This window comes from Lates calcarifer, linkage group LG10, assembly GCF_001640805.2.
Source record: "Lates calcarifer isolate ASB-BC8 linkage group LG10, TLL_Latcal_v3, whole genome shotgun sequence".
Taxonomy (NCBI): Eukaryota; Metazoa; Chordata; class Actinopteri; family Centropomidae; genus Lates; species Lates calcarifer.
This window is the reverse complement of record NC_066842.1, coordinates 10,593,267-10,617,839: the sequence shown is the minus strand read 5'-3', so window position 1 is coordinate 10,617,839 and position 24,573 is coordinate 10,593,267. Positions and strand designations below refer to the sequence as shown.

The window sequence follows — 24,573 nt, the reverse complement described above, 5'->3', positions numbered from 1 at the left end:
ATTTAAATGGTTACTTTGGAAATCTGCAAAATTTTTACTTGATACTGAGACATTTCTGCTTCTTGTTCTAGTGGGGACCCCATTCCTCGTATTGAGTTCACAGAGGAGGAAGTGAAGACTTGGGGTGTTGTGTACAGGGAGCTCAACAAGTTGTACCCCACCCACGCCTGCCGCGAATACTTGAAGAACCTGCCACTGCTGTCCAAATACTGTGAATGTCGGGAGGACAACATCCCTCAGCTGGAGGATGTCTCGCGCTTCCTCAGGGGTAGGTTGCAATTTATTTAATAATATTTAATATATTCTTCTTTGGCTTCAAATACAAAATTAGAAGTTTTGTTAATTGTTTTTTCAGTTTTGTAAACATAATTACTCACATGTGTTTCAAACATCTTCTCAGAACGTACTGGATTTACCATCAGGCCTGTGGCAGGTTATCTGTCCCCACGTGACTTCCTTGCTGGTTTGGCCTTCCGAGTTTTCCACTGTACCCAGTACGTGCGGCACAGCTCCGACCCCTTGTACACCCCAGAGCCGTGAGTAACATACAGAACTATATGAGGAAAAGTAGTAGTAATGCTCACATAAGGCTATTGGGCTTAATACTCTGTGATCTTTTATGATCTAGGGACACATGCCATGAGCTGCTGGGTCATGTCCCACTGCTAGCAGAGCCCAGCTTCGCCCAGTTTTCTCAGGAGATTGGTCTTGCTTCACTTGGGGCTTCAGATGATTCAGTTCAGAAACTGGCCACAGTGAGTTACACAAGGCAGAAACTGAATCAAATCAAATTCAGTAAATCCTGAATAACTGTAATAATCTGTTTTATCTCCTCTTCTATTACAGTGCTATTTCTTCACAGTGGAGTTTGGCCTATGCAAACAGGAAGGGCAGCTGCGAGCATATGGAGCAGGGCTACTGTCATCTATCAGCGAGCTTAAGGTAAATATATTTCAACAAGATATCCATACAGGCTTACTTCTGTACTTTCTTTAGTAGAACCACTCAGAATACAGATTGATTTGTATTTAATCATATGACCCAGATGTGGGCTCATGTTTACATGAAACATCTGCAACATCTTTGTTATGTTCCTCTCCTGCAGCATGCACTCTCTGGTAATGCAAGGATAATGCCTTTTGACCCCAAAGTCACATCCAAACAAGAATGCATCATCACAACATTTCAGGATGTCTACTTTGTGTCAGACAGCTTTGAGGAGGCCAAAGTGAAGATGAGGTGAGATCTGTGAAATTATCCACAAACTACACCATTGTTTCATATGTAATTAAACATCTACAACATATTATTCAATGATGATGTTATCTTCATTTCAGGGAGTTTGCCAAGACCATCAAGCGTCCCTTCACAGTCCGATACAACCCTTACACCCAGAGTGTGGATGTGCTAAAAGACACTCCCAGCATCAACAGCGTCGTGGAGGAGCTCCGGCACGAGCTCGACATCGTCGGTGACGCCCTCAGCCGGCTGAACAAGCAGCTGGGCGTCTGACCGCCAACGATCCAGCTCAAGTTAATCACCTTACAGTGCATCAACGCTTGCTGTGTCACCCCCCCCCCCAGCACCTACTGTAGAGATACTGCTTGTGTATTGCCCTTCGTCAGTACAATGAATGTGCACTGCTTTTGGCAAAATGTTCTGTTGTCCCCACTGCATGGTATATGACATTTACAAATTTACGAGAGGCGTGTTAGGTATGCTTAGCCAGTGATATCAATACATTGCACAAACCCAAAGAGCTGCTTAACCTGAGACACTGTTTTGCTTCATTTGTACTTGGCTGATTTGGCTTCTGTATTGCAAACAGTTAATGCGCTTTCATGGTAAGTGAGTATCCTTTAAAAACATCCCCAGCTGTTACAAACACAGATGTGGTTTCTTCCTTCTATTGTTAAGTTTGTCTGTTGTATATGATTATGTGAATTTTTTTGTAATTTATTTCATTCTTTGTCTTCTTCACATTTAATTCTCCTCACTTCAGTGATATGTATAAAATGTACCTTGTTTGTATTCTTTTGGTGTATGTATCATGCTCCTTTTGTGTGCTGAGGGAAATTATGAAAGTGAAAACTGGTGTTTAAGAATGTTTTCAATACTGATTATGACAGATTTGGCCCATGTACCCTGACCTGTTTTATTTTACAGTGATGATTTTGAATACCTCCTCTTGAAGTGAATATAATTGTAGTACTCCTGAAATCAAAACATTATTTTTCTACTGTAAAGAAATATAGACATTATAGTAGGCTGTGTATCAAACTACTGAAAAAAATAAACAAAAATGTTTTGTGTCCTCACAGAGTGTCAGTGGTTTCTTACCTGTTGGTTTATTACTTTTTGGTGTCTTCATGGTGGTGATTTGGATACTGGGAGCTGAGAGAGATGCTGATTATCCAAGAGATGCAGAGTGATGGCAGCAAAGACCCTGAAAGTGATGATAATAGTTATGTTCAGGTTGGAGTCAGTGTAAGCCTATGTTGTATTAATCATGATATCTTGGACATATTAGGCTATCTAAATAAAACTGACACGACTTTATAAATCGTACTTTATCAGAAAATGTTACCATCTTTTGCTCTTCAACCTCTCAAGATACCAATACAACCAAACATCAACATACTAGCTTGCTTCACGACAATGTCGCAAATCACACTGGACTCAGTCATTGGTGGCAAGTTACTCCATGGAAACGAGGTCGCAGCTGGAGTTTAGTTTACTCTCTTGGGTAAGTTCGTTTTCCTCTCCGGTAAAGTGTTAAAATGTTTGTGTGTGTGTCGCTGTCTCGTAATGTAGTTGAATGGTTTTAAATACTCACCTCCAGCAGTGACACCCCTCCTAACAAGAGTTACCGTAGCACTTTTGCTAACGCTAGCTAAACAGTTAGCGAACTAGCTCCGACGTGCAAGTGGAGCGAAAACAAACGACCGCTAAAGTTCTAGTTAACGGTTAACTGAGTGTTATCGGTGTCCTCTCCGTGTGTCCTGCACAGTGTGTAATTAATGTCGTTTCTATCAGGGAGCGAACAGTTACGGGCAGCTGGGACAGGGACATGTGGAGGACCAGTCAGTGCCCCGGCTGTCTGACACCGCTGCTCTACAAAGCAGAGTGGTCCGGACTGTGAGTGGCGGCGGGGGTCACTCTGTATTTATCACCGGTAGGTCACGGTTTTTTTTTTTTCCCAAACGGAACCTTTTATTTTAAATAAACCTGTGTGCGCCCGGTACCTAACATGTGTTCCGTCATGTCAACCAAAACTCTGAATATAGGTCATGTGCCCCCCCTAGTGGCCATTTTCTGCCTCTTTTTTTGTAGTTTTTACTCTACTACATTTATTGGATAACTTTAGTCAGTAGTTTCTTCGCAGATTATATAAATAATACAAAATATAATAAGCAGATAAAAGATTATGTGTCATTTTAGTCTAAGATAATGACTTTATTGATCCTTAATGGGAAATTCACAAACTACCCAGCAGTGTGTAAAGTACTAAAACAGCTGCAGCATTAAAGTGATCAGTACTCAGTGTTGCACTAATAATTATAACACACCAGTATAACAGACATTATTCTGAAATGTGCCATTCTGCATAATGAACACTTTTTCTACTGGTTCTTTAAGTATATTTGATGCATTATTTGCCTTATATTTGATTACCTTAAGTAAACATTTTAATAGTATTTCTATATTAAGGCATTGCAACCAATTCAAGTACCGGTAGTCGTTTGTAGGCACATCTACAGTTTGGAGTCAGTGTGCAGGCAGTACTCTTTTAATTAATGTTTTTTTCCCCTCATCCTCCAGCTTAAATGTCTTACATGTGAATGGCCAACTTAGTTTTTGTGCATTGTCTGTCTTTAAACATCTGTTTCTGTGTTTTGCTTACAGAACAATAAATTGCATGGTTTCCAAATGTTTTTGGCTGATTTTGTTTTTGCCAGGGAATGGAGAGGTGTTTGTGTGCGGACAGAATCACAGAGGCCAGCTGGGACTTGGCCACAACGCAGACATTTCAACTCTTGAACTCTGCCCCAGCCTAAATCAGACGGTCAAAAATGTCGCCTGTGGTTGGGATTTTACTCTTTTTCTCACCGGTGAGCACCATTTCAGACCAAGAAGTGAAGCTCTGTAGCTCAATTTCAGGGTGTTACCAATCTTCTTTTAGCCTAGGCCATTTTCACAGAGAGCAACAATTCTATTTCTCACATCCTCAGAGAGTTCTTTGCCAATGTGAGAGAATTGTACCCAAAGCACCAAATTCAACAGCTCTAATCGATGATACACAAATTTGTATGGTCCAGTCAAACAGGCAAAAACATGAACATGATGAATAGGACGGTGGTGGCTTTGCATGTTTGAACGACATGTACAGGTATCACTAGGGGTGTACTCACTTGTACACTTGACAGTAAATCTATACTGCTATACAAGCTGTACAGTGAATGCTCTATATCCAAGTTTCATTTCTATAGTATTGTCCCCTGAGAAGATATAATAAAATGGTTGCTGAAATGTGAGGAGTGTACTCACTTTTGTGAGATACTGTATGCACATACAGCTTACCATGAACACAGGGTCAAGTAGCTTTTACTGAGCAGTCCTCACAGACGCCACATTCATATACAGTTATACGACAGTCACTGTAATAACCAGTGTCTGACTTGTAAATACTGTACATCCAGTTTGTAATTACAGTTACAGAAAAAGCAAACAATATGGACACCGTACATCAAGTCCAACATTAAAGGTAATAAAACTGAAATGTTATGAATGTAGAGCCCTTTTAAACCCTCACGAAACCAACTTTGTAATCATATAACTGTAGAACTGTCTGATGGCATGAATCCTTTCATGTTACAAACGTGGGAATTTTTGCCTCGTCTGCTTCATGACATGAATGCAGCATGAGACTCACATTCTAAGTGATCAGCATTGTCTTGAAACCAGACATAGCTGGAGGGCTCTCATGTAGACTGTTTGTGCCCTGTAGGCCTCTTGCAGTTATGTTCATAGCACAGTTATGTTAGAAATCAGAATGACAGAGAAAGCTTTAAACTCATCTTCCACCCACACAAAGTTGAATATTTCACAGCGTTGTTTATATTTCTTTTCTTTTTATGTCATACTGACAGATTGTGGTCAAGTTCTGGCATGTGGCTCCAATGCATTTGGACAACTGGGTGTTGGATCGTCAGTCTCACACTCTGCAGATCTACTGGTTGTTGGGGTGAGCACAAAGCAGGGATGTCTTTTAATTTACTTTAATAAAACAATACAGCCATAACTTTGGAAGCCTCTCCAATGCTTGTTACTCCTTTATGTAATCAATCATGAGTGTTCTCTTACAAACCAACTTCACGTCATGATCATTTTGATCAGTTTCTATGAAGCTGATGTCACTGTGCTTGTTTGTTCTTAGTGTCTGAAGGATCCAGCGGTGAGTGTAGCAGCAGGACTACGACACTCACTTGCTGTTACTGGTAAGTTCACATCATAAACTGTCCTCAACATGTTTCCATTTGACAGTCAGTACACAAATCCTAATTTTCTGTTTGACCTTCAGACTCTGGCTGTGTGTATCAGTGGGGAACTGGTCTTTTCAGTCACGCTAAGAGAGCGCTCAGTCCACGCCCTGTCCCATCACACCTCTGCTCTCAGGTGCCCTGTCTGGTACCAGGTAAGTGGAAATCTGCACTAACCAGAAATACAGAAAGATTTTTAGGCCTTAGGTGACTTACGGTGCCACTGATAGTCAATAAACATGACCAGGTATTTGTGCCCATGTTGCAGGTGTGGATCAGAAAACATCACATCTGGTGGCTGCAGGCTCAGCGCACTGTGTGTGCCTTACAGGTATGACACCAGCATACATGACAGCTGTCATATTTGTGTTATATTTTGTTTATTTAGTATAAATAAGAGCCACTTAGACTTGGAAGCGTTTGTAGTCTCCAAATTTTCCCCACCATTTTCCCAAGAAAAAAATTCACAAGCATTGCAGGAAGCTATTTGCCTCAGAAACAACAGGGAAATTGTTGAAATTTTTTTTATCCTTTTAAGTGTGTAAAGAACAGAAGATGAGAACACGAGAGATATAATTTAAAAGCAGATATGAAATGCGTTTCATGCTGCTCTTCCTCTGGGAGCATTTATACTCTCAAGTTGTACTAGTGAGTTGACTCCCACCTCATGTTCATACATCATCATGGCAGGGCTCCTTTCTGTCTTGTAATTAGTTGACCAGTACCACTCAATTACTGCTCTGCCTTTCTGCTGCTGCCTCTGCTGGATGAAGAATAATGTTGCTCCTGTCCTGTGCTCAGGAGATGGTGATTTGTTTCTGTGGGGAGGCAACAAGCACGGTCAGCTGGCCACCACAGAACCCTTCCTGTCCTCTCCATCTCTTCTGAAGCGCTCACTACTGGATGGAGAGAAAGTCCTGAATGTGTGGAGCGGCTGGACGCACGTTATTGCTCAAACAGGTGAAACATAATACTGTGTACTAAACATACGTAAATGAGACTCATCAGAGCCATATCTGAAAAAGGCCATCATTCATTCCAGAGAGTGGAAGAGTGTTCACATGGGGCAGGGGAGATTATGGACAGCTGGGCCGACAAGCATCAACCAGTCAGAACACAAAGCAGCAGTCAGCTGGTCCGTTAGCAGAAGGTGGAAACCAGGAGGTTTGCCTCCCTGCAGAGGTTAAAGTCCTCAGTGGAGCAACACAGGTAAGACGTTTCAGTGTTTAGCATGTCTGCAGACTGAATTGCCTAGAGGACAAACCTCAATAACAATGAAGTGTTTATTAGATTTAGAGTTCTTATTGATGACATACCCTATAGTCTCTTAGTGTTGTGGTTGTCAGCCTCGTGTTGTGTCTGAAAATGTCTATGTCAATCCAGCAGAGGGCAGCAGACAACTACAAATAAAACAAATGACATAGGATTGTTTAGTATGAGGTGAAACAGTGCCACTGAAGAGAACCAGGCCTACAAAGAATAGATTCTTAATGATTTCCTTCGCAATATCTAGCCTGTAAAGTGCGTGCACACACACACACACACTCACACACTGCCATTATCTTCCACTTGGGAGAGAACCACTTACATTTAGTGAAGGCAGAGGTCTGCTCTCCCATAAGGGCAATTATGTGTGAGCATCACGGGATTGCAGCAGTTAACCTGTAGTCTAAGTGGCAGCTATATGGTAGGAGATTGTTGCCAGTAAAGTGGATGTCAGGGATGGACAAGGGCAAGCACTGGATCATTCTTCCACTGCACACAGATCATTGCAGCAGCACCGGCGTGTGTCAAGGTGTTGTCACCTTGTATATGTGTAAAGCTAAAGGCAAGATGGATTAGCTGAGAGGATTATGAATCTCAGCCCACCCTACCATGTTAGCTCTCCTAACATTACACATACACACCCACAGAGTCAATATTGAGTTAATATTAAGTGTCACATTTTTATGAGGCCTGTGAACATTACTGGAGTAACAAATTATAATCTGTCAGTGGTTCAGGAGTCAGTAGGTGTGTTTTAATTCATGGCTTGGCACAGTTGTATGCTTTATCAAAAACACTGCTTCATCAAAGCAGATGAAATGTATTAACAGTGATATATACCTGTATGTGTGCAATTCAGTCACTTTTATTGCCAGTAAGAAAGCTATAGCAATCTAAACTGGCATCTAGAGAGCTTTTTACTCTTGTTGAGCTTTATGTTGAGCTTGTTGAGAATATGGAAAAAATCAGCTGTCCTGAAACAGTGGCATTAACTCCTCTGGGCAGCCTAGCATTGGGTTTCAGCATTTAAGAATGAGATGACATTTATATTACAGTTTGTTTCTGCTCTGCTTTCTGATGCATTGTGGAGTGAGGCAAAATCATCCCTAATGTTTTTTTGTTGTATGCGGTTTTGAATATAAGCTGGATGAATTTGTCTTGACACATGTCATTTTATTTCATTTTTTAGAACAGGTTTGGTTACAACGTATCTCAGTATCCACGTTGGCATGACATTTCTTGGATAACAGTCCTGAAATTTTCTGTCTTCTTTCAACATGCATTTTTAATATTTTTCTCTACAGATCGCATGCGGATCTGAACATAACCTCGCCATTGTAGGTGAGTGTATTTTCTAAAAAAAGAACTTTTACTTCTCTTTTAGCTCATATAGCATTTCTTTTCTGATTTTTGTATGTTATTGTCAAAAACTGCCAAATCTGCCAGTAAAATATGTTGCAAGAAAACATAAGCATAAACATCTGACAACATAATACACAACTGCACTGGAAAGGTACATCAACGAAAAGAGGTTTCTAAGAAATTAAGCAAAAATAGTTTGAATTAGTTTCAGTGAATGAAATTGGCTGAAACAAGAGACATAATTGACATGACTCTAGCTCTGAGTACATGAAGGAATAGGGAATACACATAGGTGAGGCTAAACTATTTCAAGTCATCCTCTTCTCTGAACAGAAGAATTAGTGAGAGAACTGTCTAATACATTACAGTTAAACATCAGTATGAAATATTAATCCTTCTGGTAATGCTGCAGAGGATTTCTGAGGTCAGCTCATTGCTCTGTGGTCTTTGCATCAGGAAGTAATTACAGCATGGATACATGGGTATCACTGACAGAAGCAATTACCCGAACAGGCCTGTAAAGGAGCTGAATTAACCACATGCGCATTTACAGGCATGTTTTTCCAGTCGAGTGTTTGGAGAGCAATCTCCCTTTATCCACATAAGACCAGAACATAGACATTGCAGTCACACACGTCCGTGAAAGAATACTAAACATACTTGTGATTCCTCATCAGATTTACAAAGAGATTTAATGTGCTTTTATTCTTGCCAAGCTTGCCAAAAGTCTCCTGCTTTCTTTAAGTCACATACTAGCACTATAAAACATTTTGGAAGTAAAATCTTTTGCATTAAATTTTGAACACTGACCCAGTTTTTTACATCAGCATGAATATAAATACACAGACGAACAGTGAAACACAAGCACAGAGGTCCATTAAAGAGGAAACGCTGGTGTTTCTGCAAGCAAATAGACATCCACTTTTAATGTTCTGACGGATTTAGCCAGTTAACTGGACGTGCCATTAGAATTAGGAAAGCGTTAACGCAGACTGTCCGTCATAATGACATCTCTCACAAAGCACCGCTCTGTTCTTTCCGAAGTTCAGTTATGTGATGAGAAAGCAGAACCAGTAAAGGGAGAGCTCATGTGAACCTCTTGCACCTTGCTCCTCCGTCATGCTCTCCCCCTTTCTCTCCTCCTGTCTCAAGCACGGTGGCAGGAGCAGTGAAATAGCAAAACAGGATTGGAAGCAGAGACCTGAGTGCTGCTATTTCTGGTGCTGAAGTAGGTCAGGCAGAAAGGAACGGAGAGCATTGCATGCTGCTTATGATATCTGTTGCCTGTTCAGCCCTTGCCCATTTTCACCTGAGGAAGTGCTCCTCATGAATGAAATTCATCACCGGTGGTCAGAGGTGGGAGAGAGGCCAAAGACGCTGTGGGCACAGCTCATCCAATCTGAGGAAAGATTTTTGTTAATGTGGACATTTTGAACCGTACAGGACTGTAGACGGACAAACAAATGAGATCAGACCTTGTTTTAACTTGTACCTGAAGTATCATTGAAGTCACTCTAAAAAAAGGCACCTCCTGCAGAATGTGTCACTGTGGTGTTGTTAATTAGGCGTGAAAATTTAAACTGTCGAATGTAAAACCAAATGACATGATTTGTTTACAAGGAAATGGCTTTTGGTTTGAGTGTCTTGATTTTTATCCTTTTGTTGTGTAGGATATTGTGCAGGCACTTTGTTGCCATGGAAACACTGATGTGCTGTACTCCAGTCAGTGACTCCATGAATTAAGCACAGCACCAAAATAAGGCTTTTTTTCCCAAATGAACGAAACGTTTCAACAGATTAAATTCACTAAAAAATGAGAACCACAGTGTTTACTGAATAATCTCAATCGAAGATGGAGACAGATGCATTCCAGTTATAAATACATGCAGCATCTTAAAGACAGGGCTACATGTGTGTTTGTAATGCAAAAGCCATATCTGGCAGACTGTCACACTGACATAAGCTGCTGGCATGATATCTTGGTCTGTTAACTGGCGAAAGCATATGTGTCTGTTGGCGAATCCAAATCTTTTGATGCTCCCAATTTTCAGAAACGAGCTAGAAAAGGAAAAAAAAAAAAAACGCAGAAAGACAAAGACACCTCACGATGAAATACAGTAAATGAAAAGATGGCATGAAAGACACACAACTGCAGGATGGGGAAAGCTTGAAGATGTGTTACCCTTGAGAAAGCAAGCTCGCTTCTGTTGCCATGGCAATGGAGCCTATTAGGTAACTATGTTGCCATGGCACGTGTCTCCTCGGTGATGCAGACCTGACCACACCCACCAACAAGCTCACCAGCTGTGAAGAGCAGGGAGGCTTCATTACTGGCCAAGTGTCAACGAGCGACAGTGCATGTGTTTGTGTGTATGTGTGTGTGAGAGATCGCTTTCTCTTTTTTGTTCTTAGCATGCAGCCATTTTTTTTTTCTTCAAGCTGCTAATTTTAGCCTACATTGGTAGAGTGCTGCAGCCCTCTCTCTATCTCTCTCTCTCTCTCTCTCTCTCTCTCTCTCTCTCTCTCTCTTTCCTGTCAGCTTCACTGACCCATGACCCCCCTCTCCTTTTCAGGGGGGTGCCTCCTTTCCTGGGGCTGGAACGAACACAGCATGTGTGGAAACGGTTCACAGACCGACGTCTTTCAGCCTCAGCTCATATCTGGTCTCAGACCTCTTCTCATTGGCTGCGGAGCCGGACACTCTATGGCAGTGTGCGCTGTGATGACTGGCTCAAGATAAAACTCCAGCAGGAACAGCCATTCATTCAGCATGTGACAATCAGAGACGGGACAAACAGAGTGACTTTGTGAATTAACACATATCTGACTCATTTAGTGGCTTGTTTGTGCTTTGTAGAGCCCTCAAAGGTTATTTTATGTGCCTTTGAATATGCAGTAACTTTCACCATCTAAAAGGCTACCTGAACTGCCTGAACAGGTCAGACTTCAAGCTGCAGTTGTCATAAATACTGACGTGTGGTTGGACACAGGCTGAGTTATGTTTCTTGTGGACAGAGGCCATCATTTCTCTGACCAGCCTGTCACATTGATGGACATGATTGGAGGCGATGGCTTTGCAGGAACGTGGCCGTGCCTATGGCTCCTGGTCCACCTGCTTTTCCTGAGTGAAGCTGTTATGGATCGTGTGAGGGATGGGTCAGACTGGTGCTATAGCTCCATCTTCCCATGTCAGCGGTTTTATTGCTGTGATCTTGAGTGTCAGGAGGCAGTCAATCTCTGCACTTCATAGTGAAAATCTCATGATTTACCCCTCACACATACAGGACAGTATTTTTTTCTTTGCTAACTGCCCATCACTTATTTATATTCTTGCCAGTCTGTGTGATATCCTTTGATTATGTTTGCCTTATTTGCACCACTTTCATACTGTAGACTTCCTTAATCCCTCTTGGGAGAAACTCTTCCGCTGCATTTGACCCAACCTACATATTTATAAGGTGTGGGCGTCCGCAGTGCAGCACTTGGGGACCAGCTGCAGGTCTTAAGCCAGTGCCTTGGTCAAGGGCGATGGCAAGACTCAGGGTGGCTCAGGGAGGATATCTTATGCATTACATTTACCTTTTTATTTTAAAGTTTTTATTTTATGATTAAAGTTTATGCAAATTAAACGTAGAAACCATCAGTGAAATTATGCAGTAATGAAAGTTAAATTATTTTTTACCTGGGTTAGTTCAGAAAAAAATAAATCAACACTCGTTGAAAAATGATCATTTCTGAGTTTTTTTTATTTATCACTATTTATTGTACAAGCCTGAACTGTATTGGTCAAAAAAGACACAAAAAATCCCTAAACAACAAACCAATCAAAACGATCACTGAACACCTTATTGAGATAACTAACCACAAAATGCACGGTGTTCAAAACACACACTCAGAAGTCTCACTAAACGGCACACATTAGTTGCCTCTTAGTTGCGTTATTGATTCCATTTATGATAACAGCTGCTGTTTTTTTATAGTATTATTATTCTGTCAGACAACGATCAGCACACTGTCCCCCCTTTAGTGCTCAGCTCTGTTGTATTGCTGTACCTGACTGCACACAGATCTCAGCAAGTTGTTGGCAGTGTGTTTGCAGTTGTTTGGTAAAAAGTTGGTCCCTTCTCACTAACTTTTCCACACAAACAATGACTCTGTACTTTGTACCCAATGGTTGTTTTTTAATTAGGTTTCCTCACTGCTTGCCTTTAGAAGCTGATCCAGACAGGGGTCTCCACTGTATCTGTGTGCTTTTTGAGTACTGAACTGATGCTTGTTTTCAGTGGCTGGTGACTGATGGTTAATTAAAAAATAAAAATGTACATTAGTTCATCGCGTTGGTTAAGCTATACTCCTGAATGGTAAGAATAATTTGCATAACAGAGGCACTTGTCCAGTATGAGGTGTATGATGTCTTGGCATTGGTTAGTATTACATACTAATATACCAATTTGTATGTGTGCAGAAAAAGAATAAAAATCCAATTCTACATGATTGTCAATTAAAACGTACCACATAATAACTATAATGAGTTAATGTATAAGCTGTCTTTGTTAATCAGAGTACAGCTATATATGAAGATATATCAACATTCAATTAATGTTGAATATTCATTATTCATTTCTGAATAACCCTAAGTAAGATTTGCTTAACCAACTCAATAATTGACCATTTCCTAACAGCACACTTTGCCATTTTAATGCCTCATTAATACAAGGTAGGAGTGGTGTTTCTTTTTTTTTTTTTTTTTTAAGTATGACCTCTTTTCATTTTTTGTGGATGTTATCTCTTTGATGCCTGAAAACATATCAAAGGAATGTTAAAAGTTCACTGGTGCAAAAGAGTGCAAAAAGTCTACAAAGATGTGACCATGACAGTGCAAAGTTAACGATTAGTTTTCAACTGTTTAGTCTGGCTGACATGATGAGTGACAGGTTTTTGCCAAGGGGGGAGGGGGGGTTTAAATCGGAGCAACATTTTTTTTTCTTTCAACAGAAGAAGCACACAGATATTTGATGATCACTCAAAAACATTGGTACACACAACTTCAGCACACAAAAAAGCGTATTTACAGCACTGGCACACACCAAAAATAGGCACACAAATTACAACACAGTAACCAGTCACAGATACTGAGCTACATAAGGCTTGACAACAAAACTTCCTCAGTGCTACATCTATGCTGAGTTTGTGATGTACAGGTTGTCACTGTCACACCCATTTAAAAAATACTAATACACACAACAATGCTACAGCACTATCAGGTGGGTGATGGGCCATTATGGGTCATACACATAGTGGTTGGTACACCATGGTTCATAACACAAACTGACTCTGTTGGTTGTCTGCTCCGGTGCTGTCGCTGGGTCTCTATAAACATATAAAAAAACAATAACAAAAATAAATTATTACACAAATTATGTATAATGGTGGAAATGATGGCGATGATGGATACCTCTGAGGCGCAGGGAGAGGTGAGAAATGACACTAGCTTGGAGAGTAAAGAAAATGTGCTCCGTTAGTTTCCTCATGGTAAATGACAGGTTTACCATGTATTTCCCATGCTTTAGCCAAGGCATCAGACAACGATGTACTGTCTGTGTGCAGAGGTTGGACTCTGGAGTCGGTTAATAAACATGCCCAATCATGCTGCATTTTACGGGTTGATGTACAGTAGTTCACTCATTGTCATGCGTTTGTATACTTTGCGTCATGCTCTCACAGTCACCTCGGTTTCTTTTATGCTCTCTTTGACCCGGGCACAGGTAGACAGGGGGGTCAAACAGCAGTTGAAAGCACTAGCCACAAGCTAGTGGGAAAGGAAAGTTGTATGTATGCATGTGCTGTTGAATAAAAACGGAGGCTAAATGCTCGTTGTGTATAAAATTTATTTCATGCAAGGACTTATATTTACATATTTTATTTGAATACTTTTCTGTTGCATAAATGTAAAATACATGCATTTACCTTTCCCCAAGTAGACCCACATCCCATACTGTGTCGTACTGTACTTCTTTTTTTTTTCACTTGAATTGCATGAGCATATAATTCACCTGCATCTCTTCACATCAAATCTTCACAAGTTTTTTTTCTTCTTTTTTTTTGAAATATATAACGTCCATTAATTACCACAAGAGACATGACTCGAAATGTGAAACTCTGCTCATTCAGAATAAAAACAAAACTTAGATGAGTTGCTATACTTCTTATATCTTCTTATAGAAATTAACATTTTTGATTGGTCAACATAAAATTTGTTAAAGTGCCCTGAAAGAATTGTGCATAATTATTGGGACAGTATCAATACATGTAACAGTAACAGTATTGATGTTTTAAATCAATAGACATACATACTGCAGGAGTCATCATGACATCTCTGGTTGATCATAACTCGATATATTTTGGCTCTGTAAAGTTGCCTGGCCCCCTTTCATAATATTTTGTGCTTTATCATACAAAAATTTTCTTGAGTTGGGGACTTTTTAAGTCAGTATTTTCTGGTGTTTTTTTTTCCTTTGAGTAATGTATCCTACTAAAGGTTAAATCCTAGTGTGTGGTGTGACAATAATAACCAAGAGGGCATATTTACTGTGAATAAGGGTACGATGGTGGTGCAAAAGGTACAAGGTGCACCTTGTAAAATAAAGCTTTCGTTACACTGTTATGAGCATGGTATAAAGTGTATTGATGCTACACAGGGAGCACTTTATGTAATATCATGTCAATTTATTACTCACTTTTGCTTTGCCTCACCTGGTACGAAGGCACCGTTGTTTAATAATTCATGAGTCGTGCCTTAATTTAGGCATCACAGCAGTCACTGAAATTGCTGCGGACTACCGATATTATTTAAAAACTCATAACTACCACTAAATATATTTGTATAAAAACTACTTATGCTCATAACAGCATTAGTTGGCTTTATGACAGATTGTTCAAGTTAAATCACACTATTTTAGTTGGAGGCCCCAGTCAAATAAATACAAGAAAATAAATATATGAATTTGGGGAAAGGCAAAGAATGGCAGCTACATAAAAATCTCTGCTATGACTGAGTCTCTTGTAAAGCTGTCTCAAAATGCATAAAAAATGACAAAGCTTTAGAAGCTTTTGAAAGAAAAACGTTTTTTGTTTTTTTTTCTTACAGGTACTGCGATACAGTTAGCTTCTTGTTGAACAAAATTTCTCATGCAGTTCATGCAAATGAACAAACAGTTTTAGTTCTTTTGACATTAGATGTATTCATCACTAGTATCATAGGAATTGTCATCATCTCCATATTGCATTGGACATCATGAACATCATGTTAATTTTTTTCTTTTCTTTTTTTGAAATGGCCACTCAGATAACATTAAGTCTTGTCTGGATTGCACTTTAAGAATGATAACGTCTCTACTTTGCAACGTACAAAGCACTTAAGAGGAGTTCCCTTAACAGCTGGCAATGGTACCTTTTGGATATGTTTAAAAGCCATGTATTGTTAATGTCCAGCATATTGTTAGCAGGGGGTTACATCTTATGAAAATTTCTTTCACAAAATTGTAAAAAGCAGATGAGATAAAAGTTATTTGCAGAAGAGTATGCGAGATCAAAAGCAACAGAGCAACAGGCAATGATGTAAACACAGGGAAAGAGTGGAGTTAGCCTGTGGTAGAAGTAGAACAGTGCTTTGTCTGCAACTGAGGTGACCCATGCAGAGTGGCATGTGCCAATGTTTTCTAGTCTAGGATATGATGACACACCCAAGGAGAACACTTGGGAAGCTCGAGTATTAGCACAGTTAAGATACAGTTTTCCAGAAAAAAAAAGAAATAAAAATGGAAAAAAAGCAGGAGCGAAGGCAAGTGTAAAAGCAAAATCTGACAGGAAAGGTAAGAAGGAGGAGTGTGGACTGGCCTTCCAATGGCATTGTGTCTGCTACTCAACCATGCTACATAATGGATGGGATGGGAGAATGTGAGTGCTGCATTAGACAGGGTGGGCTGCAGGGCAGGGCGGACACTGAGGACACTCCAGAGGCATCCCCGCTCATGCCAGACATGCTGTTAAGGCTCCAAGGCTTTTCATAACCTTCAGTTGAAAAACAGAGAACGTTCTGAGTACACTGCAGCACTGAATCCATGACAAAATTTTTTCTTTTTTTTTTTTTTTTGGTGTTCCTCACTGGTAATACTACACCTGTTGCTTTCTTGTTTTTGACTCCAAAGAAACAGGTCAACACAGACTTGAGACAGATTATTATTCTCCATGCATTGAGTGCATCAGGAGTACAACAGCATGCACCGGGTGGTACTGGAATGGTTTGGAGTATAACACTATAAAAGACTTGAAAAAGGTAGGCACCTCAGGCAGGGAATGTATTTCTCAGCTACAGGTAGAATTTCATACTGTACGCCATTTTACTGGTGATGTGCTGGCTGCACACACAGCTGGAGACTAACAGGACTTTCTTAGGAATGTTTTGAACATTTATATTATATAAAGAAAAATAAACATAAAAGGGCTTAACCCTGGTATTAAAGTGTAAAAATCACTAAGCTAGAATTTGGCTTTTAATAATATTTGACATTAGCCTTCCTCCATTTGTGTTGTGCTCCTTCACCATACTGATAGCACCCATCAGCAAGACAGTTCATGCACCGTTATGGTCAAGAGCAATGTACTCATAAGTCAGGATCCCGCATGATATTTATCATTAAAACACATATACATACATGGTACACGCATAGCACATAAATACTTTCTTAGGCATGTAAGACAACACATTCTAGATCATATAAATCTCGAAAATAGCTTTCTTACTTGTAAATAAATAGGGGTATTACATTATGCATGGTATCAAAAAATATATTATGTAGATGTGGACAATTATTATTGACATTTGTGGTGATTGTGCTTGGCCTTAACAGATGTTATTGTGATTTGGAATATATACAGTTCCCAATGGGATGATTGAGGAGAAGCAGCTGCTGTGAAAGTGTGTGAAGGTTGTAATAAGAGGTTTGTAGTTGTGTGCGTTTATGTGTGTGGTTGTGTGTTAGTGTGTGCATGTGTGCCTGTGTAAAACTGAGGCGTAACACTCAGCATAGAGGGAAAAAGGAGCGTGTCCTGCCTATGGTCTACAGGGTGTCAGTGTCTTACGGGGGCCTGTGATTGGCTGTTACTGTACGTACCCCTCCTCACTCTGCCCCCTGTGTGGTTGGGGCGTTCTGCAGTGGTGACCAGGAAGCAGGGCCGCTCTCTCTCGCTGGGGCTGAAGATTTCCTCTGGAGATATGGCCTGGTCTATATGAGGGCAATCTTCATTGGCCAGAGCTGCGTTAGCTGCCTCACCGTTCAGCTTGGAATCTTATAAGAAAACAATAAGGAAAAGGAAAGAAAAACACACGAAAAAAAATCTGGTTTCATATACCAGCTTAGTATTATGTTTTTTTAATATATCTGCCATTTTCACACTCTACAACCTGAATGCACATGGGAACAACTCGCATAACAACACTGTATGTATAACTGCCCTCTGTTGTTTGCCTTGCACCATCACTTGTTTAATGTTTTTGAGCACAAACTGTATCAAAGGTCAATATCTCTTTACACTAATGCCACCAGAGGAATTCAAGAGGTATCATGTGACTAAAAACGTCTGTCTACATGTTCTTAACATTACATTAGTGGTGAGAACAGACTCTCAGTTAGTCTTAAGAGAGAGAGGAGGAATGAATTGCTACATAAAGAAGTGCAAAATCAATAGCAAGATTACTCACGGCCTGCCTCAGTCTCTCTCTTCTTCTATCCAAAGTCAAATATGCTTTTCATTACATAATTTATTAATTATTTTGTGTGGGAAATCATCAGCTGATTGGAGTGTGGGAACAGACAAACAGTGAAACGGTGGAGAGGTGATGTGGACAGTGGATCAGAATATGCAGCATCTTTGTTTCTTACCTTGAAACTTTATCTCGAAAACGTCGTCATGGGCAATGGGGCTCTGGTGTTGGGAGCTGATGCTTGACTTACAGAAGTTGGGAGAACCTGGTTGGGGAGCCCGAGGGATATGCCTATTTTTTTTCTTTGGTAGTTTCTGTTTTGCCATGGCCAGCGAGTAATACATTCCAAAGTTGTTAACAATCACAGGGACGGGCATGGCGATGGTCAGCACACCTGCCAGGGCACACAGGGCTCCGACCAGCATTCCGGAGGTCGTCTGAGGGTACATATCTCCATAGCCAAGGGTCGTCATGGTCACCACAGCCCACCAGAATCCGATCGGGATGTTCTTGAATTGCGTGTGGTCGCTAGCTCGAGGGTCATTGGGGTTAGCTCCAATCCGTTCAGCGTAGTAGATCATGGTGGCAAAGATGAGGACACCGAGAGCGAGGAAGATGATGAGGAGCAGGAACTCGTTGGTGCTGGCCCTTAGCGTGTGGCCCAGCACCCTCAGCCCCACAAAGTGACGTGTCAGCTTGAAGATACGCAGGATCCGCACAAAGCGGACCACTCTCAGGAAACCCAGCACGTCCTTAGCTGCCTTGGAGGAGAGCCCGCTGAGACCCACCTCCAGGTAGAAGGGCAGGATGGCCACAAAGTCGATGATGTTCAGGGCGTTCCGAATGAAGTCGAATTTATTCGGGCAGAAAGTTATTCGCATTAGAAATTCAAAAGTGAACCACACCACACACACGCCCTCGATGTAGGTGAGGTAGGCCGCAGTCTCAGTCTCCTGGTACGTGTGCTCCACTGTGATGTTGTCCACCAGCTCCAGCTCAGTGCGGTTGATGATGGGGTTGAAGGCCTCGTGGGTCTCCAGACAGAAGGTGGTGATGGACACCAGAATAAAGAACAGCGAGGCCAGAGCCACCCACTGAGCAGGAAATGTATGAAGGGTGCAGAAAAGGAAACAGGGGGCGGGAAGGGACAGAGAAGAGAATGAGCACAGTATTACATGCAATGCAATCAAGCTAGACGGCCCAGCGGCCATTCTTAGCACGACACAATGCAATTCAATCTGAGACAATGGCAAGTGGTTTGACAGTGACAGTAGCGTCGACACGCTCTCACTACCCCCACCCCCAAGCCCTGCTCGCTGTGTGTCTTGATTCACAAGTGTCATTGTAAAAGGGACAATCAATGCATTCGCTTGCCATTCTTCCTTCCCGTCCCTCTGCTGTATCTCAAGGTCATGGCATTTTCAAGGGTATGCTACATGCAGAATTACAAAGAGCCAGCAGCAGCAGCAGCAGCAGAAGCAGCAGCAACCGGGACATTAGTGTCAGCGCCCATGACTAAATTTAGCTGGGGCTCTTCCCTTCAGCAGCATCAGTACAGTAGGTTTTCCCTACACAAGGTCATACTGTCCAGAACTCTTGGGAATCGTAGTGAGCTAAGAGCCTCGCCGAGCTGAGGACAGAAACCTGTATTTCCCTTAATGGCAAAAGAGTACTTTAGCCTTCATTATGTATCGATTGGATGATCACGTTTCATCACATTTAGGATCTGATATTTCTGATGCATACGACATGGGTGTGTAACAGATACAGTATTCTCTCATGGGTATTGATTGCCCTGTCCTCATGTTATCCTCCCCTGATCATACTGTGCTGGTCTTAATGTGTGTGTTACTGCTCATAGTTTAAATGGATTTGAAAAAAAAAAAAACAGTTGTATCTTCAGTGGATGCTCAATAGATCAGAGCTGGTGGACAAAGAAGCAGACAGGAAGAGCGGATATCTACTTAATCATCCAACGAGTCAAAAAAGTTGGATCAATAGAAGTTTGCTCATGCATGAAGATGTCTTTATTAGAGTAAGTGAGGTTCTGTAGTGCCTCTCAGACTAATGCATAGCGTTGTTAAGTCACTGGGAGGAGTAATGAATGGCATCAGGGAGGAGGTGAGTTGGAGTGGGGCATGTCTGGGCACGAGGAGGTCATATATATTCCACTGAGCAAAGGAAACTCAGCATCTTAGTCATGTCCATTCACAGTGTGTCAGGAAGGCAGGCATGCAGCATGAGATGGAAAACAGGCCCTCATCATAACATCTCATCACTGGCAATTCATCGCACTGTGCTGAGGAAATCACTGCTGCTTATGAATGTCTGCTTCCCTTACATGTTAGTACGATGGTACAGAGGGGATTTGTGTGTTAGCAGTGACTACAGCGCTCTGACTTCATCCTCTCTTTGCTCAGAGAGACAATATCACTGTTCACAATCTGAATCTTGGAGCTCAATCAGTGACTGCAGTTTACACGCTGTAATAAAACATCAGTGCTTTGTGGTTTTCTGAATTAGATTTAAATTCAGTATAAAATGTTCATCTTTTAAACATAAAAATAGAGCTTGAAACTTGACATTTTAATACAATCAAATACAAACTCACTTTAAAAATCCAGCTTTGTCAAGTTAATAATGTCCAGTTTGTGTTCATACAGTGTATGAGAGATTTTGTGGCATTAGTATGTGGTGTTGTTTTATCAGATTGCATAATGTTGTTTTGTCCACCCCCTCTACAGTATGTACTGTGCAAAATAACAAGTACACCCTAGACTATAATACAATCCAAATACAACTGCTCGGCAAACTATGACCTCAGCTGAGGAATGTGGGCACCTGCCCCCAGGGGAGGCACAATCAGTTGGTTTGTCCTGAGTTGATTAATTGGGAGTGTCTGTCTGCCTGTGTCTAACAAGGTGTGACAAGGTGAATATTCATTAATAAGTTTGACTAAATTGTCACAAAAAGAAGGTCCACAGCTTATTTTCGCATCAGGGAACTCTAGCAATTTTCTCCTGTCCTGTTTATATTTTAAGATGTATTAACAAGTCAGTCAACAAAAAATTAATCTGCAACAATTTTGAAATTGAATACTTGTTTTAAGCATAAATCTCTGCAAAAGTAGATTTCTCTTGCTTCTAAACTGAGAATTATTTACTGTTTACTGTTTTTACTGTTTTTTTACTGCTCTGTGAATATAAACTGAATCTCTTTGGTTTTTCTACTGTTGATTGAACAAAACAAGCTCTTTGAATATGTCAGATTGGATTTAAGGAAATCGTGCCAGGCATTTTTCACCATTTTATGGCCCAAATTATTACTCGATTAATCCAGAGAGTGATCACATAATGAAAATAATCCTTAGTCGCAGCTCTAACTGGCAGTTTCTCTTGTTATTTTTCCTGCTCTTGTACATCAATTAGCGAGAGAGATGAAAAAAACAAACTACACCACCACCACTGCTGCCCACCACCCTCCAATCTTATGAGCCCCTCATTCTTGTAAGCTACTTTCATGTCGACCGCTGATGCCTCCTGACACACTGGCTCGCTCAGTCTGAACATCCCACCCTTCAAACTGTTAAACAAACGCTGCATCTTATCAGACTGCCTCTTAAATTATGTGTCTTTGTGACAGTTAGGAACAGTGTGGCCTGGAGGGAGGGTGACAAACGAAGATTGTTTGCTCCTTATTGGCTAATTCTCACTGTTGCTGGCAAACCACAGGCCTACAGTGATATGCAGTGACAAGGGTTTTCCACTGATGTATCCACTGTGAATAGAGTCTGTAATTAACTCTGAGGCTCAGTTCTAATTAATCTTCTTGCCAGACTTGGTGGAGCTCTGTCAATCCTTGCTCTGCTTTTGTCTTGTTCACTGTTAAATGTAGGACACGTCTGAGGAGTTTTCTGCTTTGGGAAATTTCCCCTGCGTGTTAAAGGTGAAATCTGAAAGAAGTGTGTGTGTGTGTGTGTGTGTGTGTGTTGGTTAAACCACTTTCCCTAATTCTCGCTGTAAGAGTGAGGACATGTCAGTACAGTTTACACTTGCTGGATGGGGCCTGATAGCTAATTACACCAATCCGGCTGCTACAACTGTTAGAGCAGCGTGCAGCACAGCGGTCGTTGTATGGGGCCAGTGGTCAGAAAAACAACAAAATCCAAAGGTGTAAAGTCATTTCATTGTCACCAACGAGAGGCAATGCGCCCAGATGGAAAAGTGCCTGTGACAAAGCCCAAAAATGTCACCTCTAACAGCAACCCATTTTTTTGTCTGGAGATCTGCCACTAAAATTCTGGTGGTGCCAAAGATCTGGTTTCCTAATGTGTAGCTGACCTATTTAACCAAAGAGCCAGCCTGCCCAGGGATCCTCATGTCCTGGAAATATCAATCCAAAGACCTGTGAGAGTCAGACTGAGTTTCCTTATCTTCCTCTGTGAGACAGAGGAGGTTGGGAGCGATGATTTGCATGTAAATGATTTTGACGGATGAGGTCTTTGCTTGATTCCCCCTCCCTCCCTCTCTGTGCAGTCACATCCCTGCTGTGGAAACCCCTGGGAGAGTAATTTCAAGGTCATCAAAAGCCTCTTTAAAGCCACCCAGATCCATCATTCTTTGTTTCACCATCAAGACACAGAGGCAGACAGACCCACAGCTGTATTCCTGTTCATGCAGCTTTGACAGTTTAAAACAAATGAGACAATTTGGAGTATTATTTTAGCTCTGAATGCACCTAGGAGAACTCATCATGGAGTCCCCAAATCTTAAGTGAAATAGGAAGAGCAAAGTCATGGTTCAGCACAAGCAAGTAAGTTTATAAAGCAACTCACCCTTGCATATTTAGATGAGTAAGGGTCCTCAAACAGGGCCCAAACATGTTTCTGCCACCGGCTCCACAGGCTCCCACTCCTGGCATCAGGAGAGTCTCCCTGCGCCAGCCTTCTTGTCATTTCATCCACATCATCCTCGGCGTGCTCTGGCTCCGGCTCAGGATCATCGCTCCCCAGGTCTAACAGTCCCCCCCCGCCGAAACTATCAAGGGCCTCCTCTGCCTCCCGGTGCTGGCGATAGGTCATCCAGCAGCATGGCTCCACGTCTGTCTCATCAATGCCCCAGAAGGCCAGTTCTTCCTCATAGAGGGGCCCGCAGACATCAGCCGGGCAGTGCAGTTTACCTGTCCTGTAGTAATTGAGGATATGTGCAAAAACGCCGGGGTGGCGGTCGAAGAAAAACTCCTCGATCTTGGCATCATAGTCAAAGTGGTTGGGTGCATCAGGCTCGGCCAGCCAAGACAAGCGAGTGCCAGGTAGGGTGCGCAGGGTGCTGCGGTATGTCTGATGTCTGATCCCTCCCACGTTTATCACAATGCGATCCTTGTCGTCGCTCAGGCCCATTGCGTCCCTTAGGCATTTCTCCAATAAGTTCCCTTCATCGCAAAGGTAAGTCTAAGCGCACCGTGCCACCACGCACAGCAGTGAAGCGACCGAAGGAAACAATTACATAAGGAAATCAGCGCGCAAAGGAACCTGTCCTGTCTCACCTGACTATGAAAAGAAATCGGGGCTGCTTGACGCGCATCAGGCTACATTCCCTCTATTAAAGAAAACCTTGTTATTTTCTACTGTCATGCAACTGGAGGATCATAAACGCTTAGAGCTGCCAGACTCACTGGAGGGTATAGAATCGAAATCCAAAAATGATCGCAGCCAATGGCATCACATTAAGAATGGACGTCACATCGTCGGTAAATCCAAGATGTCGAGATTAAAGGACAAACGCTGGTGATGTTTCCCCCCTTTGCCAGCAGAGTAAATCCAGCTCTTTGGACTCCCCAGGTTGTGGTAATTGATCAGATCAGTCCTGAGCAGGTTTATGACTTTCACAGCAAGGTGACTGCGGTGGTGCTGAGCGGACAGCGCTTGTCCGGCAGGCTCCTGGTGGGGTGGGGTGGGGGGGACTCGGTGCTGCTTCAGTCCCTCCTCTGTTGCTGCCTACAGACTCACCTCCTTCACACCGACGCTCAGCCCCGCTCTCTCTCACTGCGTTTACCGACGCTCTCGCCCGCTATAGCCTAGGGCAGGTCTTTGTCTCAGCGCGGAGATGCTCCCCTGCCCCTGAGACTTTCCTTGTCATTCATGCGTCGTGGAGAAGAAAACATCCACACAGTCTGTGAGGGACGGGGAGGAAAATGTGCGTCTCGATTCAGTGCTGCGTGATCAAACAAAAAAAAAGGAAAATCAAAGATGAGAGGGCGACAGAGCCTCCTCATAAAAAATACGCCCAAACTGCCAGTTATTCACACCGTGCCCAGCTCTCCTCTCAAATCAGATGGAGCATGCCCAGTGGAGGACCCTGCGTTTATTAAAACGTGCTGTCAAGTTCTCCAATTAGGTCTTTTGAAAGCGTAGTCGCTGCCCAATTTTTCTTCTCATTCTCATTTAACGTCGTCGCTCGGAGGGTTAAGGCCGGTCGGCTGCATGACTGGTGGTGGGGGGGGGGGTCATGGTCCTCATGCACAGCTGGCTGGAGAAGGTGTGACCCTGGAGCCATGAACGCGCAAATCCGCCCATAACATTAAGAAGAGTCTGATCATATAGGCCTCAAAATGTACTGTGTAAGAATCCAGTCTGTACCTGTT

At 42.0% G+C, this 24,573-nt stretch overlaps 3 protein-coding genes and 1 long non-coding RNA gene across 9 annotated transcripts in view; 2 read left to right on the top strand and 2 right to left on the bottom strand.

Moving 5' to 3' along the window:
• tph1a (tryptophan hydroxylase 1 (tryptophan 5-monooxygenase) a) overlaps positions 1-2,318 on the top strand; it is a 5,431-nt gene extending 3,113 nt beyond the window's left edge. For both annotated transcript variants that reach the window (XM_018666376.2, XM_051073324.1), the window contains exons 6-11: positions 72-268; positions 401-536; positions 629-755; positions 847-942; positions 1,106-1,239; positions 1,338-2,318. In XM_018666376.2, coding sequence (XP_018521892.1) covers positions 72-268; positions 401-536; positions 629-755; positions 847-942; positions 1,106-1,239; positions 1,338-1,512 — 865 coding nt within the window. In that variant the 3' untranslated portion in view covers positions 1,513-2,318. The remainder of the gene's footprint in view (positions 1-71; positions 269-400; positions 537-628; positions 756-846; positions 943-1,105; positions 1,240-1,337) is intronic.
• The window catches only part of LOC108876702 (uncharacterized), a 16,507-nt gene extending 13,481 nt beyond the window's left edge, over positions 1-3,026 (bottom strand). The window contains exons 1-2 of the long non-coding RNA XR_001960018.2: positions 2,837-3,026; positions 2,341-2,446 (exon numbers count right to left, since the gene is read on the bottom strand). This is a non-coding gene — a long non-coding RNA (uncharacterized LOC108876702). The remainder of the gene's footprint in view (positions 1-2,340; positions 2,447-2,836) is intronic.
• On the top strand, positions 2,635-14,040 carry sergef (secretion regulating guanine nucleotide exchange factor). 2 transcript variants are annotated; one of them, XM_018666377.2, is made up of 11 exons: positions 2,635-2,746; positions 3,037-3,175; positions 3,960-4,112; positions 5,151-5,245; positions 5,438-5,498; positions 5,582-5,695; positions 5,809-5,871; positions 6,342-6,500; positions 6,583-6,749; positions 8,111-8,147; positions 10,742-14,040. In XM_018666377.2, the coding sequence occupies exons 1-11, from the start codon at positions 2,705-2,707 to the stop codon at positions 10,906-10,908; spliced, it is 1,197 nt and encodes a 398-aa protein (XP_018521893.1). In that variant the 5' UTR covers positions 2,635-2,704; the 3' UTR covers positions 10,909-14,040. The 2 variants fall into 2 exon arrangements, with proteins under 2 accessions (XP_018521893.1, XP_018521894.1); XM_018666378.2 differs by lacking the exon at positions 10,742-14,040 and adding an exon at positions 9,321-9,468.
• Positions 9,482-24,573, bottom strand: kcnc1b (potassium voltage-gated channel, Shaw-related subfamily, member 1b). 4 transcript variants are annotated; one of them, XM_018666375.2, is made up of 4 exons: positions 22,766-24,369; positions 18,110-19,025; positions 17,342-17,515; positions 9,482-9,567 (listed from the first exon to the last, which is right to left on the bottom strand). In XM_018666375.2, exons 1-4 carry the CDS (start codon positions 23,327-23,329, stop codon positions 9,509-9,511), a joined length of 1,713 nt encoding a protein of 570 aa, XP_018521891.1. In that variant the 5' UTR covers positions 23,330-24,369; the 3' UTR covers positions 9,482-9,508. The 4 variants fall into 4 exon arrangements, with proteins under 4 accessions (XP_018521891.1, XP_018521890.1, XP_018521889.1 ...); XM_018666374.2 differs by lacking the exon at positions 9,482-9,567 and adding an exon at positions 11,897-13,538 and having other exon boundaries at positions 22,766-24,573; XM_018666373.2 differs by lacking the exon at positions 9,482-9,567 and adding an exon at positions 14,040-16,238.

What these genes read in the sequence shown, in the direction of transcription:
- sergef (XM_018666377.2), top strand. Translation starts at nt 2,705, where the DNA reads ATGGAAACGAGGTCGCAGCTGGAGTTTAGTTTACTCTCTTGG. An exon ending in TCACTCTGTATTTATCACCG is followed by an intron (nt 3,176 to 3,959) that starts GTAGGTCACGGT and finishes TGTTTTTGCCAG; the next exon opens with GGAATGGAGAGGTGTTTGTG. An exon ending in TCCTCAGTGGAGCAACACAG is followed by an intron (nt 6,750 to 8,110) that starts GTAAGACGTTTC and finishes TTTTCTCTACAG; the next exon opens with ATCGCATGCGGATCTGAACA.
- kcnc1b (XM_018666373.2), bottom strand. Translation starts at nt 23,329, where the DNA reads ATGGGCCTGAGCGACGACAAGGATCGCATTGTGATAAACGTGGGAGGG. An exon ending in ACTCATCTAAATATGCAAGG is followed by an intron (nt 19,026 to 22,765) that starts GTGAGTTGCTTT and finishes TTTCCTGCTCAG; the next exon opens with TGGGTGGCTCTGGCCTCGCT. An exon ending in AGGGGGCAGAGTGAGGAGGG is followed by an intron (nt 16,239 to 17,341) that starts GTACGTACAGTA and finishes TTTCAACTGAAG; the next exon opens with GTTATGAAAAGCCTTGGAGC.